Source organism: Herpailurus yagouaroundi, unplaced genomic scaffold (genome assembly GCF_014898765.1).
Source record: "Herpailurus yagouaroundi ecotype Mexico unplaced genomic scaffold, PumYag 77, whole genome shotgun sequence".
NCBI lineage: Eukaryota > Metazoa > Chordata > Mammalia > Carnivora > Felidae > Herpailurus > Herpailurus yagouaroundi.
In genome coordinates, this window is record NW_024412388.1 from 103,159,626 (window position 1) to 103,176,967 (window position 17,342).

A 17,342-nucleotide genomic window follows, 5' to 3' on the forward strand; every position below is an offset into this window, starting at 1 on the left:
CTAGCATAATGCCGCTACATACCTACCAGGCACCCCATAGGTGGAAGGAAGGCATGAAAAGGGCAGGAAGAGGGGACACGGGCATCCTGAATTTTGTCAGGCTTCTGTTTCTCATCTGTGAAATGCAGTTGGACCAGAGGCTGGTCACGTGTTCCTTGGAGTCTCACATTTTGAGGTTCTGTTTCAGAACTGTGGACGTGAAAGGGCTCTCTGTGGTCAGGCACAGCCCCCCCCCCCCCAACCAGGGAGCATGCATGAGGCATAAGCACCTCCTGAGGAAAAATTTTACAACTTTTGCTGAGCAGTCATTCCAGTGCTTAGAAGACCCCCGTGCGGAGCCCGGGGAGCCGGATACAGTGGCCTTTCTCTGTCCTCCCAGTGTGTGTGGTGGGCAGGGAAGGGAGAAGGTTCTCATGGCTTCCAGGTGAGAGCTCTGCCGGGGGAAATGGCGGAGCGGCTTACATCAGTGGGGTCAGATCAGACATGGGGCGTCTGCTCCGTCCCTCTTACTTTACAGGTGAAGACCAGGGGTGGGGGAGGTGACTTAGCACCGTGACCCGCCTTAACTTTGGCAGACCTGGAACTGGAACCCCAGCCTCCTGATCCCCAGCTTCCTGCTTTTGCAACAGCACTTGCCTCCTCAGCAGCCCCGGATAGCCAGTTTGGGGCAGAGCGGGCCCCCGTGCACCTGGCCCATTTCCTGGGGACTCACACTGAGTGTTTGGGCAACAGTATCCTTATTCAGAGAACATATCACGGGATTCTGGAAGAGCCCAAGAAAGCTTGTCTTGAGGTCTAACTTAGCACAAGTAAAGCGGCTTCAATGCATCCAGAAAGTATGCATATTTTTTAGTCTAAAACGGCCTGTGTTTCTCAACAGCTATAGACTGGTTGAACTGTTCTCCCTTCGTCCTCTTACTTTGGTCTCTATTTTAGGAAATGTCTTTCTTTCAACAGTTTGTCTTTTCCTCACTTTTTAGTCGCTCAGCCAGCCAGCACTTACTGAGTGCCTCGCATGTGCCAGTCATAGGGGCTTACAAAGTAGAACTTGGTCCCACCTCTCCATTCAGCAGCAGTGTCCGACGGAAGAGGTCATGTCTGTTGAGCGGGGCAGTGTCCGATGAAGAGGTCATGTCCGTTGAGTGGGGCCAGAGAGCCTGCCAGGTGCGATACCTATCCTAGCTCATTTTCTCATGCACTGGAGGAGGCCAGATCTCAAATTCTGAGCTCTTAGGGGAGGGAGCCGGGACTTGACTCCAGGCCTGACTAACGGCGGACTCTTCCTTACTGTGAATATATCCAAAGTCAGCTGGCAGGCAAGAACTCCCACTTTGGGCAAAGAGGTGCTAGGAGGTCTGGAAGACCGACTGTGGACCCAAATGTTTCTTCTGCCTCAGGATTGTGAAGGCCTCATCGTCCGCTCAGCCACCAAGGTGACTGCTGATGTCATCAACGCAGCAGAGAGGCTCCAGGTGGTGGGCAGGGCCGGCACGGGTGTGGACAACGTCGACCTGGAGGCTGCCACCAGGAAGGGCGTTCTGGTCATGAAGTAAGTCGAGGAGCCCAGGAGGGCATGTGGAGGCTCACCACAAGCGGGGAGGGGAAAACTTCAAGAAGGCCAGGGCAGAGTAGGAGGCTTTCAGGAGGATGGCTGGTCCAGGCTGAGCCCAGACAGGTGGTCCGTGCTCACAGCATAGTGGTGCCCCAGGTTTTTGACCAGGAGGCTCTCTTTGTAATCGCAAATCACTTCTTAAGCCCACCCCACGGATGTTTGAGCAGCAGCCTGGTTCAGGAAACGGAAGAATGTTAGTGCATCTGTCTGCGTTCCCTACTCCAGCCTTGCCCCTTCCCCTCCACTGCATCTGGGGTCAGGTTTTCCTGGGCTCTGCTTGGCCGAGCACAGCCTTTGCTTGTTGAGTGACTATATTCTTTCCCTTCCTCACCTCCCCTCACCCTTCTGCAGGCAGGAGCTCAGCTGCCCTTTCACACTCCAGGGCCAAGAGGGAAAGGGTCCCGATAGAGCTGTTTTTGCAGAAACTCAGAGCAGAGGTCACGACTGCGTGCCAGGGCTAGGCCACACTTCCCTCTGGCTCCCGTCTGGCACTTAGACGGTGTGGCAATGTTATTCTAGCCCACTTCTTTGTTCTCCAGCCTCTTCCCTTCCCTTGGGACGCTGTGTCCTCAAAATCTTGCCCTCCCTTCCCTCCGATTCCTCCTATAGTGGAGGGGTTAATTGGTCATAGCCCATCCTATGTTCTTGCCCTGGACACAGAGGCAGTGCCCCCAGTCCTGCCCCTCCTCTAGCATCCCAGTCTAGCCTTTTCGCTAGGTGGAAAGGCAGGCTCTGAGAATCCTTTTATCTTGACCTTTTTTTTTTTTTTTTTTTTTTTTGGTAGGATCTCTTAATTTTTTTTCCTCCTTGTAACTTTCATTTCCAGAGATGGAAAGATCCAATAAAGGAAAAAGGAGGCTAAACATGTGTGTTACACTTGATCTTAGCCAGAAGGCCAAGAAGCAGTGAATATGTGTTTTAATAAACTATTCCAAAAACAAAAAACAAAAAACAAACAAACAAAAAAAAACTCACAAAAAAACACAAAGAGACTTTGAGAAAAGAAAAATACCTGTGTGAGTTTCAGCTCTATTCTCCTGTCTGTGAAATGGGCAGAGTCAGCATTGCTGTGTGTGTGAAGGTGTGAGGAAGCTTTCTCACTTCAGAACTTGTTGAGAGATAGGAGGAGAAGTCAGTCAGGTGGAGGTAAAAATACTAGCTTTGTGATTGATAGAAGCCAGGCTGGGCAACTTGATGAAGGTGTGTGGCCAGTGGGCTGACCTGAATCTGATAGACTTGCTCACCCATCTCAGGCGCAGCCCCGGTAAGACAGATGACACAGAACAGCGGGAATCTGGGCTTCCTGTAGGCAAGTAGTTCCTCAAAGGAGAGCAAAGAAAAGGACTGAGCCACATCTATATCTCCCCATCGAGTGAGACCCTTCTCTGCCTGCGGAGAAGCGAGTTTGAGTCAAGAGGCCAGCTGTGTTTCTCTAATGGACGTCCCTCTGCATGAAAACATAGAGTCAGGGCGAGGGGGTTGTCTTCTAGCCTTGGGATTAGGGGAGGGGACCATCGGAGAACCCGGGGGGGGGGGGGGAGGCATGGGGCTGGAGGTTGTAAGAGCGGGTGAGGTGAGAGGGTGGGAGAGCCAGCACACCGCACTCAAGGCTTTCCGTCCGGACAGGAGTGGGGATATGGGGTCTATGGGGTCTGGACCTACTGAAGTCCCCTCTCTCCTTTGCTCTTCAGCACCCCCAATGGGAACAGCCTCAGTGCTGCGGAGCTCACCTGCGGGATGATCATGTGCCTGGCCAGGTAAGTCCCTGACTCCTGAGCGGAGCCAGTCTCTCTGGTGTGTCAGTTGTTATGACCTCCCCAAACAAAGTGACCCGGAAACGCTTGGCGACACGCAGACTGCTAAAAATGCGTCAAGGCCATTAATCCCTTACGGAACGCTCCTTCGTCGTTTCCTGCTGTCTACGCCACCCTCTGGCTTTTCGAACTCTAAGCCTCAAAAATAAGGTTTCTGCTCCCTGGAATATCCTTCCCGATTATCTCTTTTTTTTCCCCAAGTCATTCCATTACTTTATTTTTATCACACTCATTATTAAAAATTCAACTAGGGGCGCTTGGGTGGCTCAGTCAGGTAAGCCTCCAACTTTGCCTCAGGTCATGATCTCATGGTTTGGGGGTTCGAGCCCTGCGTCGGGCTCTGTGCTGACAGCTCAGAGCCTGGAGCCTGCTTCAGATTCTGTGTCTCCCTCTCTCTCTGCCCCGCCCCCACTCACACACACTCTCTCTCTCTCTCTTTCAAAAATAAATAAACATTAAACAAAAAAAATTTTTTTAATTTAACCTCACATAGATATAAAATAGAAGAAATGCTCAACATTTTTATTTACTTGGGAACATTTTTGAGTGAACTAATGCCAAAATGTAACAGCCTCCACACCTCAGGGACTTCTCATACACCACAGGTTCCCAAACTTTGTTGCACGTTGATATCATCTGAGATGATAATACTAATGCCTGGCTTGCACTCCCAAAATTCTGATTTAATTGGCATGGGTGAGACTTGGCATAGGGATTTTTTAAATAAACTTTTTTTTTTGTTAAGTTTATTTCTCTATTTTGAGAGAGAGAGAGGTGTAGGGGCAGAGAGAGGGAGAGAGAATCCCAAGCAAGCTCCATGCTGTCATGACCTGAGACTTGATCCCATGACCCGTGTGATCATGACCTGAGCCGAAATCAAGAGTCAGAACGCTTAACCAACTGAACCACCCAGGTGCCCCAATAAACTTTTTATTTTCGGAGTTTTAGATACACAGAAAAGTTGTAAACATAGTAAAGTTCCCATATACTTCATACTCAGCCTCCCCTATTATTAATATCTTAACATTGGTATGGTGGATTAGTCATAACCAATTTGCCAATATTGAAATATTGATACATCTTTTTTAATGGTAAGGCTGAGATTTAAATTTTTTTTTAATATTTTTTTAATGTTTTCATTTATTTTTGAGACAGAGAGAGAGCATGAGCAGGGGAGGGGCAGAGAGAGAGGGAGACACAGAATATGAAGCAGGCTCCAGGCTCTGAGCTGTCAGCACAGAGCCCGACACGGGGCTCGAACTCACGGACTGTGAGATCATGACCTGAGCCAAAGTCGGACGCTTAACCGACTGAGCCACCCAGGCGCCCCTAAAAATTTTTTTCGTGTTTATTTATTTTTGAGAGAGAGCACAGAGGAGAGGCAGAGAGAGAGGGAGACAGAATCTGAAACACACTCCAGGCTCCGAGCTGTCAGTACAGGGCCTGACACGGGGCTCGAACCCCAAGATCATGATCTGAGGCAGAGTCAAACACTTAACTGACTGAGCCATCCAGGTGCCTCTGATACACAATTTTTAACTAGTCTTCTCCATCATCTTTCTCTGGATAACTCTTATTCTCAAGATGAAGCAGGAATGTTAATTCATCTAGAAAGCTCTCTCTGGATCTCCCAGCTAGGCTGTGTCCCTCACTGATTCCCCTGGCCTTCAGGACTTCACTCTGTCACTGTCCCTACAGCTCTTTATTGTAACAGAATGGAGCAAAGCCGCTCTGGGATCCCTGTACCTACCTGTGGATTCTTAACACAAGAGAACTCAAATGGTCACATGTCTTGCTCTACCAGCAGGAATTCTGGGAGTGCAGGCCTCTTCAGTAGAGGGGACGGCCTAGGAACTCATAGATATGATGCACATAATGTGTTCAGTAGTAAAATGATGGTATTGAGCACTGCTGTTGAATAGGCATTTCTGTGGCCAGTGGGGAGGGCAAGAAGCCAGTGGACAGGTCAGAAAGTTCACTGGGTCCCTTCTCACACCCTTAGATCCTTAAACCAGGGGGACCTAGGCAGACAGGGCTCTTTACTCCTCTACTCGGGCCTGAGGCTTCTAGGGCTGAGAAATTAACTCTCTCTCCCTCTCAAACCTGTTCTCCCTCCTGGGACAGGGTCTGGAGGAGTGACCTTTGTTCTAACTCTTCCCCTACCGGAGCGCTTAGGTATTCACTGATACTCATGGCCAGTGAAGAGGAAAGACTGGAGAAAAGAGTCTGGATGGGGTCCCTGAGCTGGCCGTCTACAGCTTCCAGAACCTTGGGGCTGGATGTATTTCCCCCTGGACAACTGTAGTAGCCCGATGTCCTGGTTTCCCTCGTGCAGTTAAATTCAGCGGTGTTTTTGTTTTTTGAGTGAGGGACTTCTCTATCAGCTTTCTGTCTAATTAATTCTCTTACTCTTCTCTGGAGGTAGAAAGAAAGGCTTGGGAGCCAGGAATAATTTTTCTCCTGTTCCAGGACCCAACTAAAGTAGAAGGATTTCAAGGAAGTGAAATTTCCAACCTCTCATCCAACAACCTCACTCATCAAAGATACGTCAAAACTAAGAAATGAGCACCCTGTGGGACGCCTGGGTGGCTCAGTCGGTTGAGCGTCCAACTTCGGCTCAGGTGATGATCTCCCATTTTGTGAGTTTGAGCCTGGTTTTGGGGTCACTGCTGTCAGCACAGAGCCTGCTTCGGATCTTCTGTCCCCCTTTCTCTCTGCCTTTCTGAAAGGAAGAAAAAAGGGAAGGGAAGGGAAGGGAAGGGAAGGGAAGGGAAGGGGGAAAGAAAGAAAAGAAAAGAAGAAAGAAAGAAAGAAAGAAAGAAAGAAAGAAAGAAAGAGAAAGGGAAGGAAGGAAGGAAGGAAGGAAAGAAAGAAAGAAAGAAAGAAAGAAAGAAAGAAAGAAAGAAAGAAAAGGAAGTAAGGAAGGAAAGAAAGAAAGGAATGAAAGAAAAAGAAATGAAAGGAAGGAAAGAAAGAAAGGGAAGGAAGGAAAGAAAGAAAGAAGGAAAGAAAGAAAAGGAAGGAAAGGAAGGAAGGAAGGAAGGAAGGAAGGAAGGAAGGAAGACGGCTAGTCTCTCATACCTTCTTGTGTGTCTGGTCAGACTGCTTTTCCAGCAGGGTAGCGACAGCACAGTGGGAGCCGTGGATGTGAGGTTGAGAGCGTTGGGCAGTATGGGTGGAGAGAGGGCCTGAATGGGCCTCACAGTGGGGGACTTTGAACAGATAGCAGGAGTTCCTAAGGTGCAGGAGAACAGTGACACAGAAAGAAAGAGAGGGGAATGCAACCTCTCCCCCGCTTTAGCTTCTCCTTTTGTGAGTCAGGAGGCTACCATTTGGTTCTCGGGAGACCCCTCGCCCCCATCACGGTCCTCCCCAGACTGGTCCTGTGAGGACCCCGAAGTGTTAAAGCCTGAGGAGGACTCGTGGGCTCCTGGAGGGGCTTGGGAGTGTCTTGTGCCCCACGGTGCCACATGCACCTGTCTTAGATGGTACTGTGGGCTCAGGAGGGCAGAGAGAGGAAATAGCAGGGCTCGGGAGTAGCAGTGAGCCAGACCTGAGAGGAGGCCGTGGGCTCTGTCTCACTAGGTTAGAGCATGTTTTCAGGCTAGCTCTGCTGAGAAGCAAGCCCTTCCTCAAGGCAAGTCATTATCCTTGGGACATTCCTGAAATGAGGACCCACTACTGAGGCCTGATGGGTCTGATGGGAGCTTCTCCCCGTGAAGCCTGTTACTTGAGCTTTGTGAGCTTACCCGTGATGTCACGGGGGCACAGATGCCCCCCTCAACCTGCCCTCAGATGGAAGTGTGTCGGCCATGTGTAGACCACGAAGTGTATTTTTTATAAGAATTCAGTGAGATGGAGATACATGAACAGCATGTTGGAATCTCTCTGTTTACACACTCGTGCTTGTGTGCGTGCGCACATGCACACACACACATACCGCCCTGAGTTTTGTGACTGGCGGGAAAGACTGCATTTAAATACTTTGGAGTTTAACTGTGAGGGCGATGTCCTCCTTGGCTTTGAGTCAATTCAGCTACTTCCAATGGGTGATGCCTGCTCAGGGTGTTTAGTCCCTGCCTTGTCTCTCTCCACGCAGATGTTGTGAGCATTACAGGTGCTAAGATGTGTCTAAGCATTTTTTTTAATTTATTTTTTTATTTTGAGAGAGAGAGGGAGAGCACTCTTGCATGGCGGCGGTGGCGACCGGGGGGGGGGGGGGGGGGGGGTGTGGAGGGACAGAAAGAGAAGGAGAGAGAGAATCCCAAGCAGGCTCTGTGCTGTTAGCTTGGAGCCCGATGTAGGGCTCGAACCCACAAATCGTGAGATCATGACCTGAGCCAAAACCAAGAGTCAGATGCTTAATCAACTGAGCCACCCAGGTCCCCCTTGTCTATGCATTTCTTATGGAGTGTCTAAAATAGAGAAGGTACTCCTTAAACATTTTTTAAATTTTTATTTGTTTTTGAAAGAGAGACAGAGTGTGAGTGGGGAAGGGGCAGAGAGAGAGGGAGACAAAGAATCCGAAGCAAGGCTCCAGGCACTGGGTTGTCCTCATAGAGCCTGACGTTGGGCTCGAACTCATGAACTGTGAGATCATGACCTGAGCCGAAGTTGGATGTTTAACTGACTGAGCCACCCAGCATCCCGCTCCTTCAACATTTTAAACATTGTTTCCTGTCTCCCTTTTGCACTTCCAGAGAAGCCCGGATGACATAATCTTACCCTCTCACCTCTGACTCTGCCCTAACTTCCTTTGTCCCCTCCAGAAAACAGGTGGAGACTCAGACCTTTGTTTTAACCAATAGGAGGAAATAGGCTGGGTGTTGGGGTAGGAGTTGGTATGCACCGTGGCACCCACCCGTCCTAGGGTAGCCTGAGACTGCTGCGGCTTAAGAAACTGTAAGGAAGAATTAAATAACTAGCTGTCTGTTGATACAGTAGAAGATGCAGGTGGCAGCCTTTGATGGAAAAATAAAATGAAAATCCTTGAACTTCCTTAATGAACCTGATGTCTTCAGAGTCGCTCAATACCCCATTCGTTATCCCTGGGAACCCTGAGGATTGGCTCTGACTTCTTACATGCCTAGAGTCACTTGGTGGTTGAGGTGGAATCAGAACCTTGACCCGGAGTCCTGGCTGGAGACAGAAATCCCAGGGCTCCCCTGTCAGGCCTCGCTGGGCGGTTTCCCTCTGCTCCACTCCCTTGACCCCCCTCGGTGTCTCTGTACCTGAGCTCCAGACCCAGACTGAGCCCGGCCCCCAGGGGAATGACTGTCAGAGGCGGCCGGTCAGACCTCACGCCCTGCCTTCTGCGTGGGCCCCGGCTGAGCCTGTGTCTGTCCTTGCAGGCAGATTCCCCAGGCCACGGCTTCCATGAAGGACGGCAAATGGGAACGGAAGAAGGTGAGCAGCCGGTCTTGCCCCGCCCTGCCTGGCTCGGTGCCTGGGGTCCACTCTGCCGCTCACTTTGGCTTCCTTGCCTTTTGCTTGTTTGCTTGCAGTTCATGGGAACAGAGCTAAATGGAAAGATCCTGGGAATTCTTGGCCTGGGCAGGATCGGAAGAGAGGTGGCCACCCGAATGCAGTCCTTTGGGATGAAGGTAAGAGGCTGGCGAACCCCTTGGACGTGGGGCTCTCTGTAGCAGTTTCGGGAAAGGCAGCCTTGCTCGAGAGAAGGTAAAGGTTTTTTCCTAGGAGGCTCTGACCCTCCGGTAGAGCCCCTGACTAAGTAGGCAGTGTAGCCGGGGAGGGGAGGAACGTTGGCCTGCCATTCTGGATACCTGACCTCAAAATCTGGGAATAACTTGGTGCAGGCCACTCAGCTCTAGGGGGAGTAATTGCCCTGAGTCCCCGTGGAGCAGAGGGGTCTAGTGTCCTGCCCTTTTCCTCCCCTGCCACGAGGGCTCGTTGTTTTGCCGTGTCTGTTCCCTGGGATAATTTAGAAAAACAGGAGCAAATTTGGAGCCTTCTAGCAAAGCAGCTGTCCATCCACTGGCTGGCTCCACTCCGTAGTGCAGAAGAGACCGCAGCGTGCTTCCGTGTATGCCGTGATACGATGTTAAAGCCTGCGGTGGCTGAGGCACGACATATTTCTCAGAATTCTTCCCTGACCCCCGTCTCCCTCCAGGACCTGCTTTATCCCACTCTGGGAACTCAGTGGTTCTGGCTGAGCGAGGGGCTGTCATTAAGAGCAGCGCCACCCCCTGAGGCCGGTCTGGGAGGCCTCGCAAAGGGGGAGGCCGCTGAGCCACACATAGGAGAGCACCTGCAGGGGCCGGGGACTAGGCAGCTCGGAGTGCTAGCTGACGTCTCCTTATTCACCGGGGCTGTGGGGGGATCGTGTGTTCGAACTGCAGCCAGGAAGGCTTTTGTGAAACATAAAGGAAAACAGTTTTGGCAAGCAGATCATTTCTAGAAAATTTTTCGTAGACCTGCTATGGCATTCTCCCTTTCTCCTCTTCTTCCTCCCTTTCTTGTGTCCTTCCCCCCGCCTCCCCACTTCACAGAGTTAGAAGGAACCTTATAGATTAACGCTTACTTTTATACTGATGTGTGGAGTTTGTATGTATTTGCTAAGACTTCCCGCAAACGGAAGGTAGACAAGAACCCAGGTGGGTGCCCCATGATACCGCATTGAACATCTTCCTCTCCCTCCTGCCTCTCTTCCCCACCACATTTATTCATGCCAGCCAGACATCTTCCCTAAGCCGCAGCGCATTTTTCGAGATCCCTGGCCCAGCAGGATCCACTGGTCATGAGAACAAACCAAAGCCATCCCTTTGGTGCAGGGGCAGCGAGGTGCCATGCGCTGAAAGGTGTGCTTTCTCCTCCTCTCTTTTGTGAGGGATTAACGTAAGGGCTCTGCTCTAAAAGCAGGGGTCAGGGCTTCACGTAGGTGCTTCACTTGGGGGTTCTTCTGTCCGGATGTCTCTGGAGGGTCACTGTCGGCTGTCTTGCTTTGGGACACGATCTTTGGAAACCCCTGAAACATCCCTTGGAATGGTCATTCCCCCCACCCCTCCACCCTTGCCAGCAGCCCTGGTCATTTCGGAGTGGCCCAGGTGGCCTTTGTTTATACTCTTTGCTCACTTTGACGGAGCTTCCTAACATATTCCCGAGCCCAGGTGAGTTTTGCCGCAGGGCAGACAGATTACTGACCCGCTTGGTCCAGATCTGCTAGGTTGATGTGAGCGGCTGCAAAGGGCAAGATTTTCCAAAGGGCGAGGAGGGAGGATCGTTGAACAAATTGTGAAAGGGATGGGTTTATCGGCATCCAGGCAGGAAACAATGATCAGTGTTTACTAGACGCAAATTGTTTTCCATTGGCCTTGTTCTGCCTTTGGAAACCAGCAGTAAACTGATGGATGGTGGGAATCCCCAGATGTCTTGTACCTGGGGGGTTTAAGGTTTTATTTTAGTTAGATAATAGGTGAATGCCTTCTCACAAAAACTGACTTCTAGATCCTTATCTCCTTGGGTAGCACCCCAATCCTGGTCTCACAGGTAACATCACTTTAGCGTGTGTCACCTTGGACTTTTTTCTGTGCGTTTACACGGAATGCATACAGTTCTTTGCCTACAGAGGGATTCTGTGCCCTTTGAGAATAGACTGTTATACATGATGCCAACATAAAAATGTATGTCTTGTAATAAATACATTTACCATATTTTTAAACTATTGCGTGGAATTCTGTTGTGTAGACAAATAGCCTTTTATTTAGCCACTTCCTCAAGGATAGACATTTAGATGGTTTGGAAATGTGGACGTCAGTAAGACGTTGGTGAGGTCTTTCATGATACCCTTGGGATTAAGATGGAAAACGTGAGCTTAGTGCTAAGGCTTTAGTAACTGGTTGAGCATAGCCCTGTCTCCATCTGGAGGGAGATGGTCCAGGATGGTGAAGGGCTCTCTGCCTTCTCCACCTTTTTCACCAATGGCCTGGATGACAGGAAGCAGGGAGAGGTGGTTAATTCTCAAGGGTGTGGAATGAGATCCTAAAAAACATAAGAAGGCTAGAATGCTAGTTGGGCATCCTAACAGGAAGTCTGGCTAGAATACCTACCAGTGCCCTACACATGGTCCCCCAAAGCAACTGAACATATATTAGATGTAGAGGTGTTGTTAAAAAGCTTTTGTAGCAGGGCAGACCTTTGGCTGACAGAAATACAGTGTACAGTTAAAAGTGGCATGGCTGATAGGAAGGTCATGTGATGTTTGGCAGCATTAAAAGAAGCATGGATTCCAGAACAAGGAAGGTGACATTTCTCATGCTCTGTACCAGTCAGACTCTGAAGTATTGTGAACCCAAGCTCTGCGAGACTGAAAGTTCTGGAGATGGAAGGTGATGGTGTGAGGTTCCTGTCTATACTTCCTAAGTAAGGGTTGAAGGCACTCGGGTCACTGAGCCCCATCGTGACTTGGGAGGCATCCTGGGAGGCTGCCCAATAGCTAACGGGCAGTCTGTAGAAGAGTATTGCTCTCTAAGCAGTGGATCCACGGAGGACCAAGAGGTACAAGCCCGAGGGAACAGAGCTACAGCCAGAGCTGGCCCCAGATGGAAGGGAGAGAGCCAAGTCTCCCACTACTGCAGATACACCTGTGAGACTGGTTGAGTACTTGGCCGGCATGTGTGGACGAAGTGTATGCATTGGCAGACGTAGAAGCAGACGGCCTTTAAAACTCTGGTATCTCCAGGCACCCCTTACCCATGGGCTACAAGTTTCTTTATCTGTGGAGTGGTCCTTAGCAGGGAGTTCACTGTGCCGTCGTTGGAAATAGAATAAAACTATTAAGGGCTGTGGTTTGTTACAGTAACTTGGGCGAACACTGTGGTTGAAGACAGAGTGGACCAGGAGGCGGAGGAGACTCCGAGGAGTCCTGGTTGGGCGGCTCAGGCAACTCGGCTGAGCATGTGCAGATTATCTTTATCACCCCTCCCCTCGGGTCTTACCCCGGGCTTTAATCTGTCACCCAGGCTGTTAATCACTAATGAGGCTGTTAATGGATGACTAACATCCAGCCCCTTCCACAGTATCATGATTTAAGAGTTGACCTCTTCATGTCACAGGAGGGTTGGCAGAGACCCTTTTGTGCTCAGATGTGGGGGCTGCCCCCCCCCCCCCCTTTCTTTCCTGTCCTTTCTTTGTCACTATCTGGTCACTCAGGGAACGGGGGATATGCTGGACCTTAGCTCTGCTAGGGGACTTCCCAGCAGCACCTGGTTGAGTGTGTGTTGGGGGAGAGCCCTTCTATGCTGTCGTTCCCAATGAGCACAGGCCTGGAAGGAACCTTCCCAGGCCCGCTGAGAGCAGCTGCTGACTGGCTCTGGGCGTCATGGCGCAGATGTGTGTTTTGGGATAATTCTGGCAGCCGGTAGCCTGCTGGTGGTCTGGGTCATCTGAGTCAGGCTCCATGGCATTCTTTCTGCCTGAAGATTTTTCCCAACCTCGTGCCGAATCACAGGTTGTACGCTTCGGAGACGTTCACGCTGGCGTGTCCCCTAGAATGTGTGATCAGACCCAAGCCCGCCAGGAGCTGAGCCTTGCACTCTCTTACCAAGGTTTTTCCCTGAGGAGCAGACAAGCATCTCTTGACAGTTACTGTGCGGCCAGTGTCGTGATGAATCTGAAGTTGGCCCAGAGGGGTGGACATTGAACCCAAGGCGCCAGCTCTCACTGATTTCTTTCAGACCCAGCTAATGTTTACTGAGGTCTGCCTGGTCAGATACTGTGCTCACGGTGACCGCTCGGGGTCAATATTATCATCCCAGTTTTACAGATAAGGAAACTGAGGCCCAGGAAGGCTGTATGATAATGTTCCAGATAATAGGACTAGTAAATGGTGGAGTCCAGCTGAAACTCCAGGTTTCCTGACTTCCAGTCTGGTGCCCTTTGTCGTGCACCAGCACGGTCTTCGGTCCCAGTCTGCACCGGCTGCATGGTGCATGATCCATGCCGTGTCTCTGTGCTCCTCCTTTCTCAGGACAAAGCCTCCCGAGGCAGGCAGCTCGTATCTCAGTCTGGTAACCGCAGTTCCTGCTGCCCTAGAGTACTGATTTCAAGTTCTTCCCAGAGCCTGAAGTTCCAGAAAGGTGCCTTAGGGACACAGGGAGGGAGACCCTCGGGAGACAGTAGGTGGTGGGGCTCTGGGCCTTCACCTCTGCAGCCTTGGTCAGTTTTTATATTGGGTTTCTGGTAAGATTTCATTGTCCAAAGGGGAGAGGGTTCTAATCCTAAGGCAAAAGAATTGGCTGTGGGGTAGAAAGGGGGTATGACGGGGAGGCACCTTTCCTTTGAAGGCCCCCTTGCTCTCTGGCATCCACTGCTAAGCCAGAGGGCCCAGAGTAGTGTAGGCAGCGTCTCCTGCCTTCTGTGTCACCAGCGGGGAGGTGGCTCTGCATGAAAAGCTAGGCTTCCGCTGCTGCCCAGCAACAGGAGGCTGGTGAGGCCGGGGTTCAGGCGTGGAGCCCCTCTGCGGGTGTCCCTAAGGCTCCTCTAGGAATAGTCATCGGATGGTATGTACCTGGAATTGTTCCAACTTCTGTCCATCAGGACATCTGACCCTTTCCAGGACCCGTCAGGACCCTACTCAGACATTGGTCTCCTGGGCCCAGTGTCACTCTTCCTACTCCCCCCTCCTCCCCTGATGGTCTCCTGATGTGAGAACCCCAACTCCTGGCTGAGTTCAGCTCCCGTCTGCCCTGAGGATCTCGAGTGAAAAATGCAAACGGGTTTTCTCAGCCGAATTCTTCCCTGCAGTTGTCTACAGCTGAACAAGAGAAAGAAAGCTGAGTCAGGGCCCGTTGACCACTGTGGAAGATGCCCATCTCCTCCTTCCCCATCTCCCCCTTTAGCTATAGGCCCCTCCCGTGGGGACGCTGAGCCAGGCTCGGCCCACGGGACCCTTCCTCCCAGCATCCCCCCGCTGCTTCTTGGCTCCTGAGAGCCCAGAAGCCCTAGCGTTGCGTGAACTTGCCTCCATGAGGCTGGGCTTTGTGACCTCTGCTGGTGTTCCCGACCTGTCCCCACTCACATGAACAAAGTACATCTGGATTAGACATGAACAGGGCCATTGTTCCGGACAGCCTCTGAACCGGCAGACAAAGAGGACTTGTAAGGACATGGGCGAAGATCCTCTCTCCTCCCCCAGACACCTCATTGTCCCCACGAAACGAATAGGTTCTATCTGAAGGGAATGACCATTTGGGCCGGGGTGGTCATGACCTTGTGACCTACAGCCTCTCCCCCACAAACCTCCACCTTGGCTTTCCTGGTTCCACGAGGCTGATGATGAAAAACGTGATCTGAAATCTGTACCTTATTCATAACCAACCATTTTCAGTTCCTTCTCTGGAAGGGCTGAATTTTATATAGAAAGCTTCTTTGCTGTGATTTTCTAAGATAACTTTTATGTTTCCCCCAAAGAATTGGTGATCAGTGGGAGAAACAGTACAAAGCACAGGAAAACATACAGGAGCAAAAAATTCCACCACACAGAGGTGACCACCGTTAAAGTGTTCGAGTATTATGCGTTCTGTTCTGTTTGTTTTTGTTTAATCCTGGGCCATCTCTGAACATTGTAGGGTTCACCTGTAACGCTTCCGGGTTAAGGGAACTTTTTTTTTCAAGGAATATTGAATTATTGAATGTTGGAACAGGGGAGGACTTTGAAATCATCCACCTAATTCCTCTACTTAGGACTGAGGACCCAGGTCCAGGCCTCCTGGTTCAGTGTCCGCCCCTTGGCTTCTGCCGGTGTGCCCAGGTCAATTGGCTGTCCTGCCTTCTTGAGGACATTGATGCCTTTGAGGTTTTTATGGCTGCCACACCTCTTTCCCCCAGTCAATGCTGCTGACGTGGACCAAGCTGAAGGAGAGAGTTCGGGGTCGACCTCCTGGGTAGACCCGACAGAAAGTGGATTAAGTCTTTGCTGTTGAAAGAGGTGTGATGCTTCATGGCTGGTTGCGGGTTCTTCCCAGCTTCTTGTGCTGGCTTGGTAACCTTCAGAGCGTTGCCCTTGCTGAGACATGTGCGACTGGCACCCAACACTGGTTCTGATGCAGGAGCGAAGTGTCTATTTCCTCCACCCCTGTCTTCTCAGGAGGGGCTGTGAGCCTCCCTACCTGATGTAGAAGGATGGGCACTGTGGGCACAGGCCCCAAAATCCAAACACTGGTTCTTGTCCCCACGCCACCATTTGCCCCCTGTGTGACCATGACTAAACCATTTCACCTTGCTGCCTTACTTTCCTCATCTGTAAAATGGGGGAAATCATCGTGCCTAATCCATTGGATATGAGTTGGAAGCACCTGACATAGTAAATGCGAAAGGAGTGTTCGCCATTATGAGCGATGACTACTCCTCTTTTCTTCTTTCTTCTGAGCTTTGTCTTCTCCAACTGTCCTTCCCTCACCGGTATCTGATGGCCTTTGGTAAATACCATGAGGCTGATGGAGTCTGTACCCCCGGAGTTTCCTGCCTGCCCCCTGTCTCCCAGGAGTCGGCCTCCCTTCCTTCTCAGCAGCCTCGGAGAGGTCACTCCGCCTGGGGAATCCCCTCCTTCCCTGTCAGCCCAGAACGTTCTTCTGGGTCCCTCCCCATCCACGGTTCCTTTATGTCTCCCTTTCCCCCCTCTTGACGTCCTTGTTCCGCACCCCCATCAAACCTGTCTTGTTGAAAGGATCCGTCTCTCATCCTTTAGACTTCTGTGTGATTAGTCACCAAGTCGTGCCTTCCAAGACAAGATGCATTTTAAGAAACTTCAAGAAGGAACCAAACTTTCCTCGCTGATGTGTCTACACCACTCCCCAGTGTCCATTCTTGGTCTCCTTGATCACACTGCCCCCACCCCCTGCTTCCTCACTCTGCTGAAGTTGTCAGTGCCCCTGCCTGCGCTCTGACCCTGTGGGTCCTGGGCCAAGGCCAGCCTGTCCTCTCTTGCCTGGTTGTACCCCACGAGTGCATCACTGCTCCCCAAGTGGTCGTCCTGCCTCTCTGAGGCTCCCTGCTTGCCATGAGTTTCTGAGCTCCACCTTCCCCCCGCCCCCCCCCCCCCGCCACGCTGCTTTTGCATCTGTTGATGGTTAAGGGCCTGGGCCTCCCTTTGCACTCGGGGCCTGCTCCTCCTAATGTGTGAGCCCCACTTTCTCCAGCTCTAAAATAGAATAGTGCCAGCCTTTACTGTATTAGTGTGAGAGGTAAACCGGCATTTGGAAAGGTTTAGCAATAGTGGCTCACTAAATGGCCACCGTTATTAATAATACCAATACTAAAATTAATAGTGACATCAGCCCCTCTCTCTGTCTCTCTCTCGCTTCTGACCAGACTATAGGGTACGACCCCATCATTTCGCCGGAAGTCTCGGCCTCCTTTGGTGTTGAGCAGCTGCCCCTGGAGGAGATCTGGCCTCTCTGTGATTTTATCACTGTGCACACACCTCTCCTGCCCTCCACCACGGGTACGTGTGTCCCTGCTGATGGGTTGGCCTCAGAAGCCACAGACCGGATCAGGGTGGGCCCTCCGTCTGGCCCTTCTGTAGACGCTGGTGACCAGGTCCCTCGGGCATGGCGTACGGTGATGCTTTGTTAGCCAGCCCTGCATCACACGGAGCAGGGGTGAGCTAGCTGAAAATGCACAGTATGAACTGGGTCAACATGTCCGACCAGTGATCTCACAGTGTTTTCCTGGGGCCACTGCTGGCCTTTCTGGTTCTGGGGCCTGCTCAATGTACAAATACCTCAGGCAGTACTCGGATGTTTCTAAACTGAGTTAGGCCTAAGTCTGGAACAGAGACTTTTGCCCCAGAGCGTCCGAGAAGGGAGAGGTGAGACCAGAGAGGCTGTCGCCCTGCTGGAAGGAGGCCAGTGGGGAAGGAGCTGGTGGGCAAGGGGAGGCCTGGTACTGGTGCCCGGATG

General features: G+C 51.2%; 1 protein-coding gene across 1 annotated transcript in view; it reads left to right on the forward strand.

The window, feature by feature from the left end:
• Positions 1-17,342, forward strand: part of PHGDH (phosphoglycerate dehydrogenase) — a 32,331-nt gene that overhangs the window by 5,885 nt on the left and 9,104 nt on the right. Inside the window, exons 2-6 of the mRNA XM_040471473.1 lie at positions 1,398-1,549; positions 3,304-3,369; positions 8,778-8,832; positions 8,931-9,029; positions 16,753-16,885. Coding sequence (XP_040327407.1) covers positions 1,398-1,549; positions 3,304-3,369; positions 8,778-8,832; positions 8,931-9,029; positions 16,753-16,885 — 505 coding nt within the window. The remainder of the gene's footprint in view (positions 1-1,397; positions 1,550-3,303; positions 3,370-8,777; positions 8,833-8,930; positions 9,030-16,752; positions 16,886-17,342) is intronic.